This window comes from Ascaphus truei, chromosome 3 (assembly GCF_040206685.1).
Source record: "Ascaphus truei isolate aAscTru1 chromosome 3, aAscTru1.hap1, whole genome shotgun sequence".
NCBI lineage: Eukaryota > Metazoa > Chordata > Amphibia > Anura > Ascaphidae > Ascaphus > Ascaphus truei.
In genome coordinates this window covers 142,570,805-142,587,568 of record NC_134485.1, presented here as the reverse complement: position 1 = coordinate 142,587,568, position 16,764 = coordinate 142,570,805, and the positions used below count along the sequence as shown (strand labels likewise).

The window sequence follows — 16,764 nt, the reverse complement described above, 5'->3', positions numbered from 1 at the left end:
TAATACATAAACCCAGAACAGCTTGTCACATTGTGAGTATCACAATAACATCAACATCAATAACATCTTCGCAAACTGTTTTCATTTACACAGAACCCAGTTATAAAACCGTGTGAACGTAATCATTATGAATGTCATATTTTCAAATTCTCTATACAATGTTAATACAAATAACCTCAACAATTTCCATCTCATAACCGCAAGAATAATGTCTAATTTAATTTGAATTACAAACCATAGTTACAAAAAAGGAACTTTGAACCTGAACAAACATACATCCAAAATACTTAATACTAAAACCAAAGACACTGGGTAACCATAAGCTAAACTTTAATTTGGCCTTGTGCAACTGTTTAAATTGTTTAAACATTCCAACTGTATCCGGCCGAACTGTAAAGAAGACCCTGAGACCAGTCAGCCCTCTCCCAATTTCTGACTTACGCGGATGGGACCCCCGATCTCTGCCAACCCTTCTCTCCTGACTCCCACAGATGACTCTCATCTGCGCGTGCTTATCATTATAGCTCCGATTAAACCAGGCCTGACCCCATGTTCACCTTCATAACCCATCTTTCTCTTGATTCTGTATCTCATCCTTAATCTGGATCTCTATGCACTCAGGCTCCACACTTAACCCCTAAGGTGGCTAAATCTTGATATATTCTATGGACTGATGTTACTTTGGTCTTTTTTATGGATCTAATCCCTTCTTGTGCTATGTAGTACCCTGAGATATAGCCTCTTCCTACCCTCCTCCATAACTGTGTGCTAAGGGTCCGTACCTCTATGTAAATACCAGATCCGCCTCTCCCGCTCCATTAGGAATATATATATATATATACACAGCAAGGCAGAAATCCGGAGATTTAACTTAGGAAATAAATAAGCACGGGTTTGTTGGACATACTCTCTTCCCACATAGATGAAAGCCATAGCATGAGTTCCTTGTATATACTGCTGCGGCCGAGTTTATTCGAGCATTTGCCCGTTCTCGGCCGCAGCAGTAGCCTGGCGCACGCCGGAGGGTGACAGGCGCGCGCCGAAGCAGCGGAAGAGCGCCCTCCGATCGGGGCGCTCTCCCTCTCGCTGTCGGGTCCGCCGGGTCCCCCGGAACCCCCTGCTGCCGTCCCCCACATCGCGGGACACCAAGGCTCCCTCGGGGAGCCCTGGACGCGCGTGCAGGGGGCGCAGGCTCCCGATGACGCGTGAGGGGCGGCCACTAGCAAGCCGGGAAATCTCCCGGCTTGCGGATCTGGCCGATGAGCAATAGTGTGTCGGTAGTGTAGTCTGCTGCTCAAACAGTCACAAACCCAGTTGCTGCCTGTTGCAGAGTACATGCAACCACACATGCGGCGTCTCTTGATGAGGCTTATTTATTGAGCCTTAAAACATACAGCACACAAAACAAAATAGCTTCTCTTCAGCAGACAAAAACAAAATAGCTTCTCTTCAGCATAGAAAACAAGGCAGCTTCCCTTCAGCATGCAGGACACAGACAGTTCATCACACATGTACTTTGAAAACAGACTGTATAGCAGTAATCTCTTCAGTATTTCAGTCCTGTTTCCTGACCAGCTAGCCTGCATGTGTGTACAGCCTGGGGGTTTTAAAACACCTTGATTATGCAGCTGGGGTCAGACTAATTGAGCAGCCCTTCTCAACTGAAACTTAACCTCGTCACTGCTGCACTGCAAGCCTTAACATAGGTTTGCCAGGTATATGGCTGGTGACGTTCATTCACCCTATCACACTGCCCCATCAATGTACCACCCTGCAATGTGGCTGCAATAGGCATTGCCCAACTGTTCCGTGCAGAGAAAGGAGGGGTACCTGCTCGGTTAGCAGATAACCGTCACAGACCCCATGTCCAGTGCTCCTGCCTCTGTCTGTTTAAACAACCCCTTTAATTCCCACCTCTTCCAAAGTCTTGAGGAGCTCTCAATGTAACAGGCAGATCAGTCCTGTCTTTTACAAAAGACAATTACAATTACCCTCCTCAGCCATGCCGTATTGAACATCCAGATCCTCTCACCGCCAGGGCTGGGACGGAGCTCAGGGGGACGCCATTTTCCTCGTTTCCCACCTCGGTAGAGCCAATGGTGGGAACGCCCACCGAAAATGGTGGCTGGAGAAGAAGCCCCTTTGCAATTTTATTTCCTCGTATACGAGGTTGTTAGAGGGTCTGGTTATCTTGCACAGGGCTTCTTTTGTTTTTAAAAAGTGAAATCTGAGGATGATGTCCCTTGGAGGCTCACATTGCTGGGGCCTGCTCCTCAGGGCCCTATGGCTTCTATCTAATGCGATCTCAGCCTCTGTCATTTCAGGGAGCATTATGTTCAGCCATTTTGATACAAAGTTTTCTACTTCCAGCACTGATTCAGGGACGACACGGATCCGAATGTTGTTCCTGCGGTCCCTGTGTTCTGAGTCCTCCTGTCTCACAGATATCTCAGAAATCTGGCCCTTCAGGTAAATTGTGGTTTTTATATTTTTATTCAGCTTTTTTATTGTTTCATCCAGCTTCTGTTCTAGTTTTCGGGTTCTACCACTGGAGTGATAATGTCACTCCTTATCTCCTTTATTTCTTACTGAAATAGATTTTTCAACTCTTCGAATAGCTTTCAATGTCTACTATGGTGGCCATAGTTTTTAAAATAGCCAGGTTTCCCTCCATCATGGGGAATCCCTCCACATCGGGGTTCCCGCTCTCTCCTTCAGCCTTCATCTCTGTTTCATGTGCTGGGTCTGATTTGTTGAAATAACTTAAATTCGGCGAGATTTTCTTTGATTTTGCCATGGTAGGCTTCCCTGGGTGTTTATATTGCAGTTAAAACACAATTGAGTGAGATTTTTATAGTTTTTAATTTGCGTATTAGTACTGTAGTTAAACGGCTGGGCAGGAGGAGATGTTAGATCAGACGCGCATGCGACGATGGGGTCTTTAAAGAGCAGATTAACATTCTTAAAGATAGGTTTATTGAAAGAGAGTACGTATGATCCAGTCCTGATTGACAAAGCATTAACTAGAGCAACTACACTCAAGCGGGAGGATCTGCTGGTGCAAAGGGTGAAAGAATACACCAATGAGTTGAATACACCGTTGGTAACTAAATTTAACAGACGCCAGTAAAATTAAAGATAATCAGGAAACACTGGCACCTGGTTCTGAAAGATCCTGTGTTGAAAGGCCACATGAGAGTCCATCCCAAAGTCATTTTTACAAAAGCTGCAAATATAAAAAGTAAACTTGTACCAAGTACATTTAAAAAGCAAGTAACAGAGACACCACATTAGTGGCTACCAAAGCCTTCTGGGTTTTTTCAGCTGCTTTAAATGCGAGGCATGTACTCAAGCCGCTAGAGAGGACAAAATATAGGTAACGCATTACAGGTGAAGAATATGAAACAAAGGATTTCATCAACTGCAGAACTTAATTTGTGAGAGATAGATATATATATATATATATATATATATACACACACACACACATACAGGCATACCCCGCATTAACGTACGCAATGGGACCGGAGCATGTATGTAAAGTGAAAATGTACTTAAAGTGAAGCACTACCTTTTTTCCACTTATCGATGCATGTACTATACTGCAATCATAATATACGTGCATAACTGATGTAAATAACGCATTTGTAACAGGCTCTATAGTCTCCCCGCTTGCTAACAGCTTTGGTACAGGTAGGGAGCTGGTAATGCTGTTCAGGACGTGCTGACAGGCGCATGCGTGAGCTGCTGTTTACCTATTGGGCGATATGTCCTTACTCGCGAGTGTACTTAAAGTGAGTGTCCTTAAACCGGGGTATGCCTGTAGTGAATAGATTGAACAAGGCACTCCGTCAGGTAGATGAGGGTGGGTGCAAATCCTATATGAAACAAATAAGTAATACGATACCGTATGAGCGAATATCAGAGGCAGCACTCCATGAGGTTGTCAAAAAAAATATATTGTATTCAGTGAGACATAATAACCAACGTTTCGGTCCTCCACACGGGACCTTTCTCAAGGTGATGAACAAACAGAGTGCAGTATACCACATATATATACCCAATTCAATCAAGACAAACAGGTGCAACACATGATGAAATGCAATAATCACTTACATGCTGAAAACAGGACCCTCCCATAGAGACACAGCATAACAGATGACAGCAAGATCACTACAGTAATCCTGACACGTAGGGTGCGCTAACTGCGCATGTGTGTGTCAAAAGTAAATGTCTATGGGTGCATAGACTTCCGTCGCGTGTTGTAGAGCCTCTGCTCCACTGCGAGACGAAGTATGGATCTAAACCGGAGCTGTCTAGTGTGCGAGCCCATGAAGAGTTAAGGAACAGTATGCAGCTGTCTCAAAGGGGGGGGGCTGTGTCCATGTGACCCAGAGGAAAAAACATAGGGCATTTAAATCAATAGTGGGGCCATTGCGCATGTGCAAACCGCCATAGATAAATAATTTATAAGCGGTACAGTTTGCAGTAAAAGCATCTGCCCTCTGCACAATAGTCACAGTATATGGAATGGCAAAGACTGCATGATGTGTGAGCCCATGAAATACAAATCTACTGTATGCAGCAAGACTGCATCTATAAGGGAGAGGCATATAGTCATGTCTGATGCTCTGCATAATCAATAAGCTGCCAGCATCAGTGTATAGTGTCTCATGAGCTGATCCCTGAAGCGGGCTGACAATAACAGTAAATGGTATATCTGATACCACAGAGTGCAACAACCGAGCAGGTACACAAATTTAAACCATGCAGTACCTTTGATCCCCAGACACATAACCACAGCATACACACTTTTATGAATTTAGTGGGATTGGATACTAGAGCTAAATTAAAAAAACTATAAAACCAGTTACTCAAATCTTTCCAGGGAAGAACATCTGGCCATCAAGTCCCTTAGCTCAAATACTGATATCATCATTAGATCAGCCGACAAAGGGGGTGGTGTTGTGGTTATGCCCTACACCTATTACAAACAAGAGATTGGTAAGCAATTAGGGGTCACCACACATTACAAATTGCTATCATCAGATCCCACATTGAGTTACAAAAGGGAGATTGATACTGTCATTGATCTTGGGCTTACAAATAGATGGATCTCAGAAGAGACGAGTAAATTTCTAAAACAATCTAATCCAATCATCCCAGTCATATACATTCTTCCCAAAATACACAAATCTATTACAGCACCTCCTGGAAGGCCGATCATTTCAGCACGTGGCTCATTGACCCATCCACTTTCCCAATATGTAGACTTTTTTCTACAGCCAATGGTCTCTAAAATGAAAACTTACATCAAAGACACCACAGATTTCATTAACAAATTGGCTACTCTGTCAGACATCACAGATGAATACATTTTGGCTACAATGGATGTTGCAAGCCTTTATTCCAACATTGACCATATTGATGGCATTGAAGCCAGCAGGGAACATCTACTGAGCTTTAATACACATTCTGGCCCTCCTCCAGATTTTTTGCTGTTATTGATGGATGTGATCCTGCATAAGAATTATTTTAAATTTGAAAATGAGTTTTATTTGCAGCTCATTGGCACTGCAATGGGGTCAAACATGGCCCCATCATATGCCAACTTATTCATGGATTCCTATGAATGTAAAAAAAATTTCAATAATCCATCATACAGCAAATATCTAGTTAGGTTTTTCCGCTACATAGATGACTTGTTTTTGGTCTGGTCTGGCTCTGAGGCAGAATTACTTGCATTCGTAGATACACTCAATCACTTACCAACCACTATACGCTTCACATTGTGCTTCAGTACCACAGAGGTAGCCTTTCTGGATACAATCGTATATAAGGACAATGGTCATTTGGCAACAAGACTTTTCCGTAAAATTACGGACAAAAATACGCTGCTGCTAGCTTCAAGCCACCATCCGGCACCCATGAAGAAAGGTTTACCCTTTTCACAATTTTTGAGGGTAATAAAAATTACCACTGAACCATCTAGATTAGAGGCAGCACTTGAAGATATGAAGGAATCTTTCCTGGAAAGAGGTTATGCTCGGACAGAGGTGACCATGGCACTTGACAAAGCAAGAAAAATACAAAGGAGTACCTTGCTAAAACCACAAAATAAAAAGACAGGCGACAACCGCTTTAACATTAAAAGTACCTATACAACAGCATCAGGGTTCATCAGACGCAGCATCTTGCAACACACCCACATTTTAGCCAAAGACAAGCAAATTGGACATTATTTCAAGGATCCTCCCCGGTTCTGCTATCGCAGAGGACGCAATTTGGGAGACTTGCTCACACAAGCTGATCCACGTTCCAAATATTGTAATAAACAGTCCTGGCTGACCAGACCAGTGGGAGTGCATAAATGCCGGGGTTGCGTCAACTGTCAGTATATGGTGCTGGGAAAAAGTTATCCACACCATGGACATCGTATCTACATGAAAGACTTCTTGAATTGTGATTCAAAATACGTGGTTTACTTCATCAGGTGCCCTTGTGGGCTTTACTACGTTGGCAAGACCATAAGAATGCTGAAGGAACGCCTTAGTCTACATCGGTCTGCAATCAGGAAGGCCCTGGCAGACACAGCTAACAAGGAAGACTTTACACAACAACCGGTGGCTCGTCATTTCAAAGAGAAACAGCACAGTCTCGCTACTTTACGGTGCATGCCAATTGCGCAGATTCCATTGTCCCCTAGGGGAGGTGACCGCAATAAAGCTCTCCTTCAATTGGAGGCACGGACCATCTACAAATTGGACACCTTAAGTCCACGCGGATTAAACGAAGATCTGGCGTTGAGCTGTTTTCTCTGATCCATTCATCATGACAGTGACGGAGCTTCTCCTGGTTACTGAATGAGCTGGTGACGTTTGGCGCCATAGTTCTGTCCATCACATCGATAGCTGGCTGTTGCCTTTGGACAACCACTAATCTGGACACAATTGCCAAATGCTTTTCTTGGTATCCTATACGATATGTTTGGATGGTTCAATGATCTGTGTGTTATACTGACCTTCTAATTTGATCCACCATATTCTATATCTTATTCAGCATGTATGTTGTTAGGTGCTATCAACTACTAATCAAGGCTTATACTGTGTTCCATTCATCGTAGGTGTCATTTAGAACAAGTATGGTGTGTTGATGTCTTTCTATAGCCATACCGGTCAGTTTATACATTCGCTCGGTGGTCCAATATAGAGTATACATATTTTTATTAGATTTAGCCAGCACATCTCAGTTTGTATATATTCACACTTTTTTGGTATCACTATACGGCACTATTTTATTGGTGTTTATGTTGGTGCAACATTATTGTGCAGAGGGCAGATGCTTTTACTGCAAACTGTACCGCTTATAAATTATTTATCTATGGCGGTTTGCACATGCGCAATGGCCCCACTATTGATTTAAATGCCCTATGTTTTTTCCTCTGGGTCACATGGACACAGGCCCCCCCTTTGAGACAGCTGCATACTGTTCCTTAACTCTTCATGGGCTCGCACACTAGACAGCTCCGGTTTAGATCCATACTTCGTCTCGCAGTGGAGCAGAGGCTCTACAACACGCGACGGAAGTCTATGCACCCATAGACATTTACTTTTGACACACACATGCGCAGTTAGCGCACCCTACGTGTCAGGATTACTGTAGTGATCTTGCTGTCATCTGTTATGCTGTGTCTCTATGGGAGGGTCCTGTTTTCAGCATGTAAGTGATTATTGCATTTCATCATGTGTTGCACCTGTTTGTCTTGATTGAATTGGGTATATATATGTGGTATACTGCACTCTGTTTGTTCATCACCTTGAGAAAGGTCCCGTGTGGAGGACCGAAACGTTGGTTATTATGTCTCACTGAATACAATATATTTTTTTTGACAACCTCATGGAGTGCTGCCTCTGATATTCGCTCATACGGTATCGTATTACTTATATATATATATATATCTCTTGGAGTGCCCATGTGGACTCCAGTATGTCGAACGCACATCAAGACCATTGAGGGTCCACATACTGGAGCACATGGGCAATATTAGGAAAAAGCTTACTACCCACAGTTTCTCCAGACATTTTTTTGATCTTGTCCATGCTCCTAATCCTGCAGGGTTAATCTATATAGGAATAGAATGTGTGCACCAAAACTGGAGGGGAGGCGACAGTCTGGTCAAAGTATGTAAGAAGGAGAGATTTTGGATCTATAATTTGAGGACCCTTGTCCCTGATGGGCTTAATGTCGATATAGATATGGGAGCCTTCATTTAAACAACAGTTCCAATAGCTAGTTTTTATAAGATGAAGAGTAGTTGTGAGGATCCGCATTGGTAGGTTTCCCTGTTTGGCTTCTGCTATGTATTTTTTAGTCATTTCAAATCGATAACTTTTAATTTGATCTCTCTACAGATCATTACCACCATCGTCAATGGGTTAGCTCTGTAATATTTGTGTTAAAACCTTTTCTGCCCTATGCGCATTAAACCTGCTAGTATAATCAGATGACTACTTTGTTATGAACTATTTTTTAGCTTTTAAATCATCCACTTTTTAACATTTAGGCATTAGTCGTTATGTTGTTATAGTCTACTAGACATATTATGCACTATTTATCATTCAGTACAGCATGTACTGTATGTGGTATGTGAGGGGAATGCTGTTAATGATTTAGATGTATGTGACACGCAAATTTAGTACACTGTTATTTCAACTGTGTGTGGTAGTTATGTTTAAAGAGCAACAATCAGCTATCCTATTTTTATGATATGCCATTTTGATGTACGAACTATAGCAAAAGACTTACAGCTAGTACCCCATGCTGATTGATTGTGATTCCAACAAGAGTTTGGTATTTTTTATTATATGAGCCTGAATTAGGCATCATGATTTATTCTAAGATGAATGAGTTTTAATTCAGTATTTCTTTCCTCTGAACCTGCCTGATTGGCATGATATTAAAACTTTAACGAGACCTAAGGTCTAAGTAATAAAAAAACTTGTGTATGAGGAGAATACCTCTCACTGTCTTATGAAGAACAAGACACCAGGGGCTGTATTTCATTTGAATTTTTAATTGTTTATTGTTGTCAGGTATTTTTTCATCCGTTTTAATTATGTACTAAAATTTATGTGGAATGAGGCATTGTAGCCTCAAGGTAACACATCCAGACTATGAGAATAGACCGTTTTAGCCCGATAATCAGCACGGAGACTATCAGCCAAAAAATAACATCAGGAGATTGGCAGCAGCTTTCGAGTCCATCTGACCTCGCTGGGAGGGTATTTAAACCAACAGAGGGACGACACACAGATTCATCGAGCCTGAGGAAGCGGAGTATTCAGTTAAAACGCATTGCTCTCAACTGTGGGACTGTTTTGAGCCTCAGAGGCTGCCGTAGTTGTCCATCATGACTGCATACCGGACATAGGAGTGGGGACCCTCTGGTTCCATAGCGAGCACAGACTTTGCCATGTGAGTGTGTACTTGTGCTATGTAAATAAATATCTTATGTTTTACTCTAGTATACTCTCCATGCACTTTGCTTAATTCTGGGAGATTATCCCGTGAAGGGATGAATTCACAGTCTTCCCCTGTGGAAGCATCCAGCTGGAGACTCAACGGAGTCTCCAATAGACAGAGGGACAAAGCAAAGAAACCGAAAGACCTTTCACTTACACACAGCCATGTAAATAGCTTTTTTTTTTATTACAACCATCCCTATCCTGACAAAACATCACCAAGTAAGTACATTGACTGTGGTTTTTTCCAATCCTTGTGCATTACAGAGTATCTGTCTATGGTCTGCACACGGGCAAGAAATGTACGCGATACTCTGGTACATAGCCATTTCACTGAACCATCTGCCTCTACCTGGCTACCAGTCAAACCTGTGGGTTCCTACAACTGCCAGAGATGTAAGGCTTATAAATACATCAAAGTCACCAACGAGTTTAGTAACTGGATAACTCCAGGACTTATAAAATCTGTACATTTGTGAATTGCCTAAGTTCAGGGGTGATCTATCTGGGAGTATGTATGTGGGGGGAAACAAGGAGACAATTTAAACAAAGAATCCTTGAACACAGCTGCACGATATATAACGCAATAGATACCCCAGTGGCAAGGCACATTAACTGCTGCCACAAAAAGGTGACCTAAGTGCCAGACATTTCATAAGCATTGATCAATTTTCACCTGTTCTGAGGAAGGGTAACTGGGATGCAGACCTTTTAAAGAAAGAGGCCAGGTGGATCTATATGGTGATGACGCTATCAACTCAAGGTTTAAATGTTTGTATTTTCGCCTTTCATTTGAACCAGAGTACTAATTTTAAATTATTAAGATTTAAATAATCAGTTACGGCCTCTCACATTTTATATGGAACACATCCTGATTTTAATTTGAGTGTATTTCAATTTTATTGAGTGAGCAGCTCCAAATATGGTTCTGTACCGCCTTGTCAGTCCTGGGTAGGATGGCATATACCTGAAATCCTTATCACTAACTGCTTTTGATAACTTCTCACTTTATAGCAGGTATCTGGAATCCATTAAGCCTTATGGATTATATCCATTATCGTATCAGCAATATAAAGTCAACATATTTTGAGGCACCGCTACACAGTATCTTATTTCCAAATTACTATACCGCACCCATGTATTGAGGGAGACCAAACAGGTCTCTACTGTAACAGATGTGCTCGCCTCAACACACACCCACCCCCCCCCCCCCCACCCTTAAATAATTAAGGACGGGCAGCAACATTCTGAGTGAATATACTTGTGAATAAACGTTTGGAGTTGATGTACTCCTGGTATACTTACCACAATGGGTAGGAGTGGTATCTCTGTTGGGAATACACAGCACATAGTGGGTACATCAGGGGCTAATAGGACAATTGTTAAATCAATTAACGCAGCTACTTAAACCATCACAGGTTCAATGGGACACTCCCACAAAAACGTGCCTTGAAAAAGCGTTCTTATGCGAAACACGCACGTCGGCATCTCACATGCATGTGCAGAGTTCCCATGCCTCTGCATGGAACAAACAAGCAACATAGTTTCAACTCCCTGCTCATGTCTTAATTTTGCTTTACCGTAGAAGACCCAATGGTCTAAGGGAGCACAGGAGGGGGTTTGGCAGCATAACCATTGACAACAGCATCACTGGTTGGCACCCTAGTTTTACCTACAGAGTCAGAGTTTTGACTTTACATTAATGGTGAATTGACTGGTGATTCTCAATTTACCTCACACAGGCTGTGGCAAATGAGAGCACCACTTGGGATGTACAGGGTACTGATCCTTATTCATATATCCCAATGTGCTCTGTGTGTATTGTTGCAAATAAATGTTCTGAGGTATGGATTTTGACTTATCAGAGCACCGCTTGGGATGTAAAGGGTACTGATCCCTATTCGTACATAGTCTATCCCAATGTGCTTTGTATTTCCTAGTGGAAATAGTGTTCTGAGGTGTGATCTACAGCAGGGGTGAGCAAACTTTTTATGCCGAGCCCCCCTTTTTATCCATGAAATTTCTCGAGCCCCCCTGCCTGATGTAATCAAAATCCCATGAAAAAAAACCCTTTATTAAACGGTATACAATGTAAATACAAATATGTCTAAGGCCGCGCGTATAGTGCCCGCGACGTCACCCGTCGCCGCTAGCGAAAGTTGTATTTCGCTTTGCGGCGGCGGCGTGGGCGACCAGGCCATTGATTGGTTCAGGGGCTGTCACATGAGGCGACAGCCCCTTAAAAATCAAATATTGCCGGCTTCAAAAAATCATGTTGCCACGGCACGCTTACTATAAGCGCACGAGGCGGCGGCGACAATGCATTTGTTTTCGGGCGACGTCGCATCGCCGGCACTATAAGCGCAGCCTAAATACTTACATACTTCAACAGCTCGCTCTTGCAAAATTAGGCTGCGTCCACGCTGCCGCTGAGAGCGGTGACATCACCAACTCTCCAAGCATGAGCACAGGGTGTCCTGCATAATTTTGCAAGCACGAGCGGGGAAGTGTTTACACTTTTTTTATTATTTCTGTACATTCATAGTATGATTGATATAGTGGCAGCCTACCCTCTCACATGAAGAGGATCGCAGCTAAGCAGGTTGCCAGCGGAGGAGAGCAGGACCACAGCGCTATTGTAGGCAGACACCGGAGGGAGGGGCGTTTGACATCACAGCGCTGGGGCGTGCTCCTCCGCGTACCTCCGAATCACGTGGCCCCACCTGCACTATTCTATTTGGCCGCCCGCGCACGCACATCTTTTTCGCCTGCACAACCAGGTTTTTTTTCTGCATGCGCCCCGCCGAAATAATCTTGCGCCTGGGGCGTCCCCCCCTCAGTTTGTGCAACGCTGCATTCAATCACAACACCCACAACCAACACACACACTCAATCACAACACACACACACACAACACACACTCAAATCACAACCAACACAGCACACACTCAATCACTACACACACACAGTCACAACCAACACTCACATAATCACCACCAACACACACAACACTCAATCCCAACACCCACACCCACAGACAACCAACAGGCACAGCGCGCACACACACACACACACACACACACACACACACACATATACACACACACACACACACACACACATCCACACAACAATCCATATATATATACACACAAACACACACACACACACACACATATATATATATAGATATACACACACACACACACATTCACATACTTTATATATACACACACACACACACACATACACATACATATATAGATATACACACACACACATATATACACACACACACACACACACACACACAGTGGGTGGAGGGAGTAACTAAACCTGCTCCGGTCCCCCCATGTGCTGCTGAAAACGGGCGGGTAAAAGACAGGAGGAGAAGGGCTTGTCTGTGTGCAGGGAAGGCCCCGCCCCCTCTACAAGGCCCCGCCCCCTCTGCAAGACAGCAGAGAACTGGAAGCAGCCTCTGCACGGAGCTTCTGGCACAGCTCTGCCCGCCCCCAGGTTTCCCCGCACGCAGCCTGCGCCCCCCCTACATAATCTTGCGCCCCCCCAGGGGGGCGCGCCCCCCAGTTTGCGCACCACTGATCTACAGCATACATAATTAGCTACCAGACTCTCTAGTAAGCTTCCAAGTATATGTAACGGGTTTATCCCCCCCCAATCTCATATTGGCCCGGGTACTCTTAATAACCAACTCCCATTACGTGTGTGTGTGTGGTGGTGCACCTGTAAGCAACAGGGCTCCTGAGTCTCCCACTTGATGGTATTAGGGGATTGTCAACAGGCAGGTAGCTGAGGTAGTGGGTGCGAGTTCAACTTACATCATGTGCAGCGCCTCCACCTCATCAGGGTCTATGCTTCCGCAGGGGATGGTCCTGGTGAGGAACTCCTTCTCGGTGGTGCCATCCACTTGCGAGTAATTTCACACTCACACAGTGGGGGTATCTTTAAACAGGGCATCTTTATTGCAGACGGTGATGTGGCAGACTGCCACATGCAGCTACCGGCTCTAGCCGCACATCTCTCCGTGCTGTCCCTTCGCCAGGTACGCCCTCCTGAATTGAAGTGGGGTTCCCTCTTCTCCTAGGGAGACCCTCTCCGTGCCAGGTCCCTGGACACGGAGTGGCTAGACAGGCTGATCGGTCAACCTGGACCACTAGTTGCTTCACTAGGGTCACAAAGTGTTCCCACGATCCCTTATGCAGGCCATACAACTTCCACTGTAGAGAACACTGTAGAACTCTCAGTCCAACACTTGTAGAACACTGTAGAACTCTCAGTCCAACACTTGTAGAATACTTTCAGAACCCTTTCTAACTAACTGTGTTGTGACTTATATACTTCAGGAGGCAGGCGCATCCCTGATGTCACTATCCAGGGACTCAGAGCATACAGCCACTCCCCTCCATACATAGGGCACCTCACCATTGGATGAGGGAAAACCTCCATAACTACTGCTGGCATACCTGTTCTTACCAGGGCTTACTGCCAACAGAGAGGAAAGCAATATACCATTATTATGCATGGCTATATATACAATTACTATATATCAACTAGTTGTGTGCCTACTATTATACAAAAACCCAATGTCTCAGTGACAGTATCCTTGGTATAATCCACACTGCTGTTAGTGTGCATTATACCATGTGCACGCTTTCCTGTTTGACCTTTTTCTGATTACTTACAGTACACAGTGTGACATTGTGTTTACCATTAGCTCTGTAGCGCCATAGACCCTTACACAGTAGTTCTCTTTATCATCAAGCCGTTCATTTTGGCCATTGTGGCAGACCAGGCAACGGTACTGTAACGGAGCTTTCCCCCCCCCCAATCTCATATTGGCCCCTATGTGAGGAAACTGACCCATGTTACATGTCATGTAATGTGGTGCACCTGCTGGTTTACAGGACTCCTGTGTCTCCCGCTTGATGGTATAGGGGAATACACCAGGACTGGCTCATGAGGTAGTGCTGAGATCTACTCACTTTTGGTACAGCGTCTCCATCTCTTCCAGGGTCCCCACGACAGCAGGGAGTCGTCTCTGGAAGAGAACCCCTGGGTGCAGCTTCTCCTTGAATGTCTCCAGTCTCAGGCAAGAAGGTTCTTTCATTCAAGGCAATCTTTATTGACATCTCCACTGACAGACTGCCCATCATAGCGGCCGGTCATTAGCCACACATATTCAAGGTTGCCCACCTCAAAGGAGTCCCTGGACACCACTCCTAGTCAGGGCCCTGCTCTTCCCTTACTCTCTAATAGAGTAAGGGGAATAGTCTGCCTACCTCTCCCCTAAGGGAGGGCCACAATCCTTGCCAGAGCCCTGTTGGGTCAGACAGTCACACTCTCTGCAACTCTCACTGAACACCTCCTCTTCAACACACTAAATTCAGGAAGTGATGCGTACTATATAGCTCCATTAGGCACCACCCCTGTGTCACTGAAAGTGGACACAGAGCATGCTGTCACTTCATTTGCTACACACTACACATCACAGGGGGTGAGGGCAAACCTTATCATTACTCCTGGCAAACCTGCTTTCTTAAGTCCCTATGACTGAACCTGAAACCTACCTTAGTGTTCATACATTAGGATCCTTTGTGCATTTAATTATCCTTTTAAAACCCATTATTTTACTTGGATATTGTTTAATAAAATTGTTTTTAAATTACTCATAAAACATCCAGAATGTGGTAGAGTGCCCTTACTGGTTTTTTTTTCTTCTCTTACTTGGTTTATAAAGAACAATACTTACCGGATAAGATTTAGAAATAAATACCTGTAGGACCCCCCTCCCCCCCCCCCCCCCCCCCCCCCCCAAAATAGAAGCTTGGTTGTTCTTCAAAAGAAACTAATAAGTAAAACAAGGCACCAAAGGGCACTCAACCCATTTTTTTATAGGATTCTGTGTGCCTCCTTTTTGCCTTGCAGTTCTTGTCTTTGAGAATATATGGATAGAGGTAATTTCATTGCAACCCAATGCCTGCTGTACAACATGATATACAAGATCTCAGGGATGAGCGATACTGGATTTATAATAGATCGGTTATAAACACTTACCAATGGACCTGCTAATCCACAAAGTTGCTTCACTTCTTCTGCAAAGTTAACTGGAATGCTATGGCGTATTCTTCGCAATAAACTATTAGAGGTGTTCTGCAGCAGTGGGAGAAATCCTTGCCTTATTCCCTGGCGTTGATTCCTGTCACAGCTAGGATCAAGCTCCATTTGGATGTACAAAAAACAAAATGCAAACAGATACCAGCTAAACCACACAGCATGCAGCCTCTTGAAACTTTGACCTAGAAGTGTATTCTGTAACAAAGCATACATCAACCATTAAAAAGCAGGCGTAAAACTGTATGCTCCTCCTTGACCTCCCACAACACAACCTGGTCTCAATTTAAGATCAGCAGGACACAAATTAGCATACTGTCATGATCTGCTAAACAGAAAACTGAGGCATAAAACATTCCTATACTTCCATTATTTTTCATGAGCGAACAAGTTGCTGTTCAGGATGGAATTGTTATGGAAACGTAACTTTTAAACTATGCATTGTGGTAGTTCAATTTCCACACTGCCTAGTGATTAAAAAAATAATTAAGTGAATAAAATGTCACATTTTAATTTAAGAAAACCTCCCCCCTCAGAATGGATGGCAAAAAGAGCTAAAGTTTTGTGAATGCCTCGCAGATCTTTCAAGAAATGTACAATTCTGGTCACGTGGGACGCCGGCAAAGTAGGTTCAGTCAAGTATGTAAAAGGTAACCATTTGCCAACTGCACTAGGTTGCAGCTAGATTCTGCACAAGACACTGATTTTGCAAAATTGAGCACTACAGTAATTGCCTCTGGGATCCCGACTCTCCATGCAGTTACTCCCTGCAGCACATCCAATCTACCCCGCAATGTGGTTTGCTTGTCCTACTATAGTGTGCATGATAAATCTGCTCTCAACAGTTAAAAGCCTCTGCTCCTACAAAACAGATGAAAACAAAATTGCACTGCAATCATCAGCAGCAGCAGCCTGCATACTCTGCAATGTGGTATACATGCTCTGCTATATTATAGTTGCCTTTTAAGTCTGCTCTTAAGTAGCCAAGTGGTACTTACAGTATGTAGCCAGGTATACCTATGACTACTAATTCCCTGCCTAACACGCAAGTCCTGGTACCAGCGCAGGCAGTGTTAGGGTTAAATCTACGCCCTTGCTGCAGGAAGCAGCTCCC

The 16,764-nt window shown here is 43.9% G+C and overlaps 1 protein-coding gene across 4 annotated transcripts in view; it reads right to left on the bottom strand.

The window, feature by feature from the left end:
• LOC142489216 (multidrug and toxin extrusion protein 2-like) overlaps nt 1-15,821 on the bottom strand; it is a 524,115-nt gene extending 508,294 nt beyond the window's left edge. For 2 of the 4 annotated variants that reach the window (XM_075589594.1, XM_075589595.1), the window contains exon 1: nt 15,594-15,821. In XM_075589594.1, the coding sequence (XP_075445709.1) occupies nt 15,594-15,761 (168 nt within the window). In that variant the 5' untranslated portion in view covers nt 15,762-15,821. Of the gene's footprint in view, nt 1-14,521; nt 14,894-15,593 lie in introns of those variants that run through there. The other 2 variants (XM_075589593.1, XM_075589596.1) reach the window with 1 other exon arrangement.
• Between the last annotated feature and the right edge of the window lie 943 nt (nt 15,822-16,764).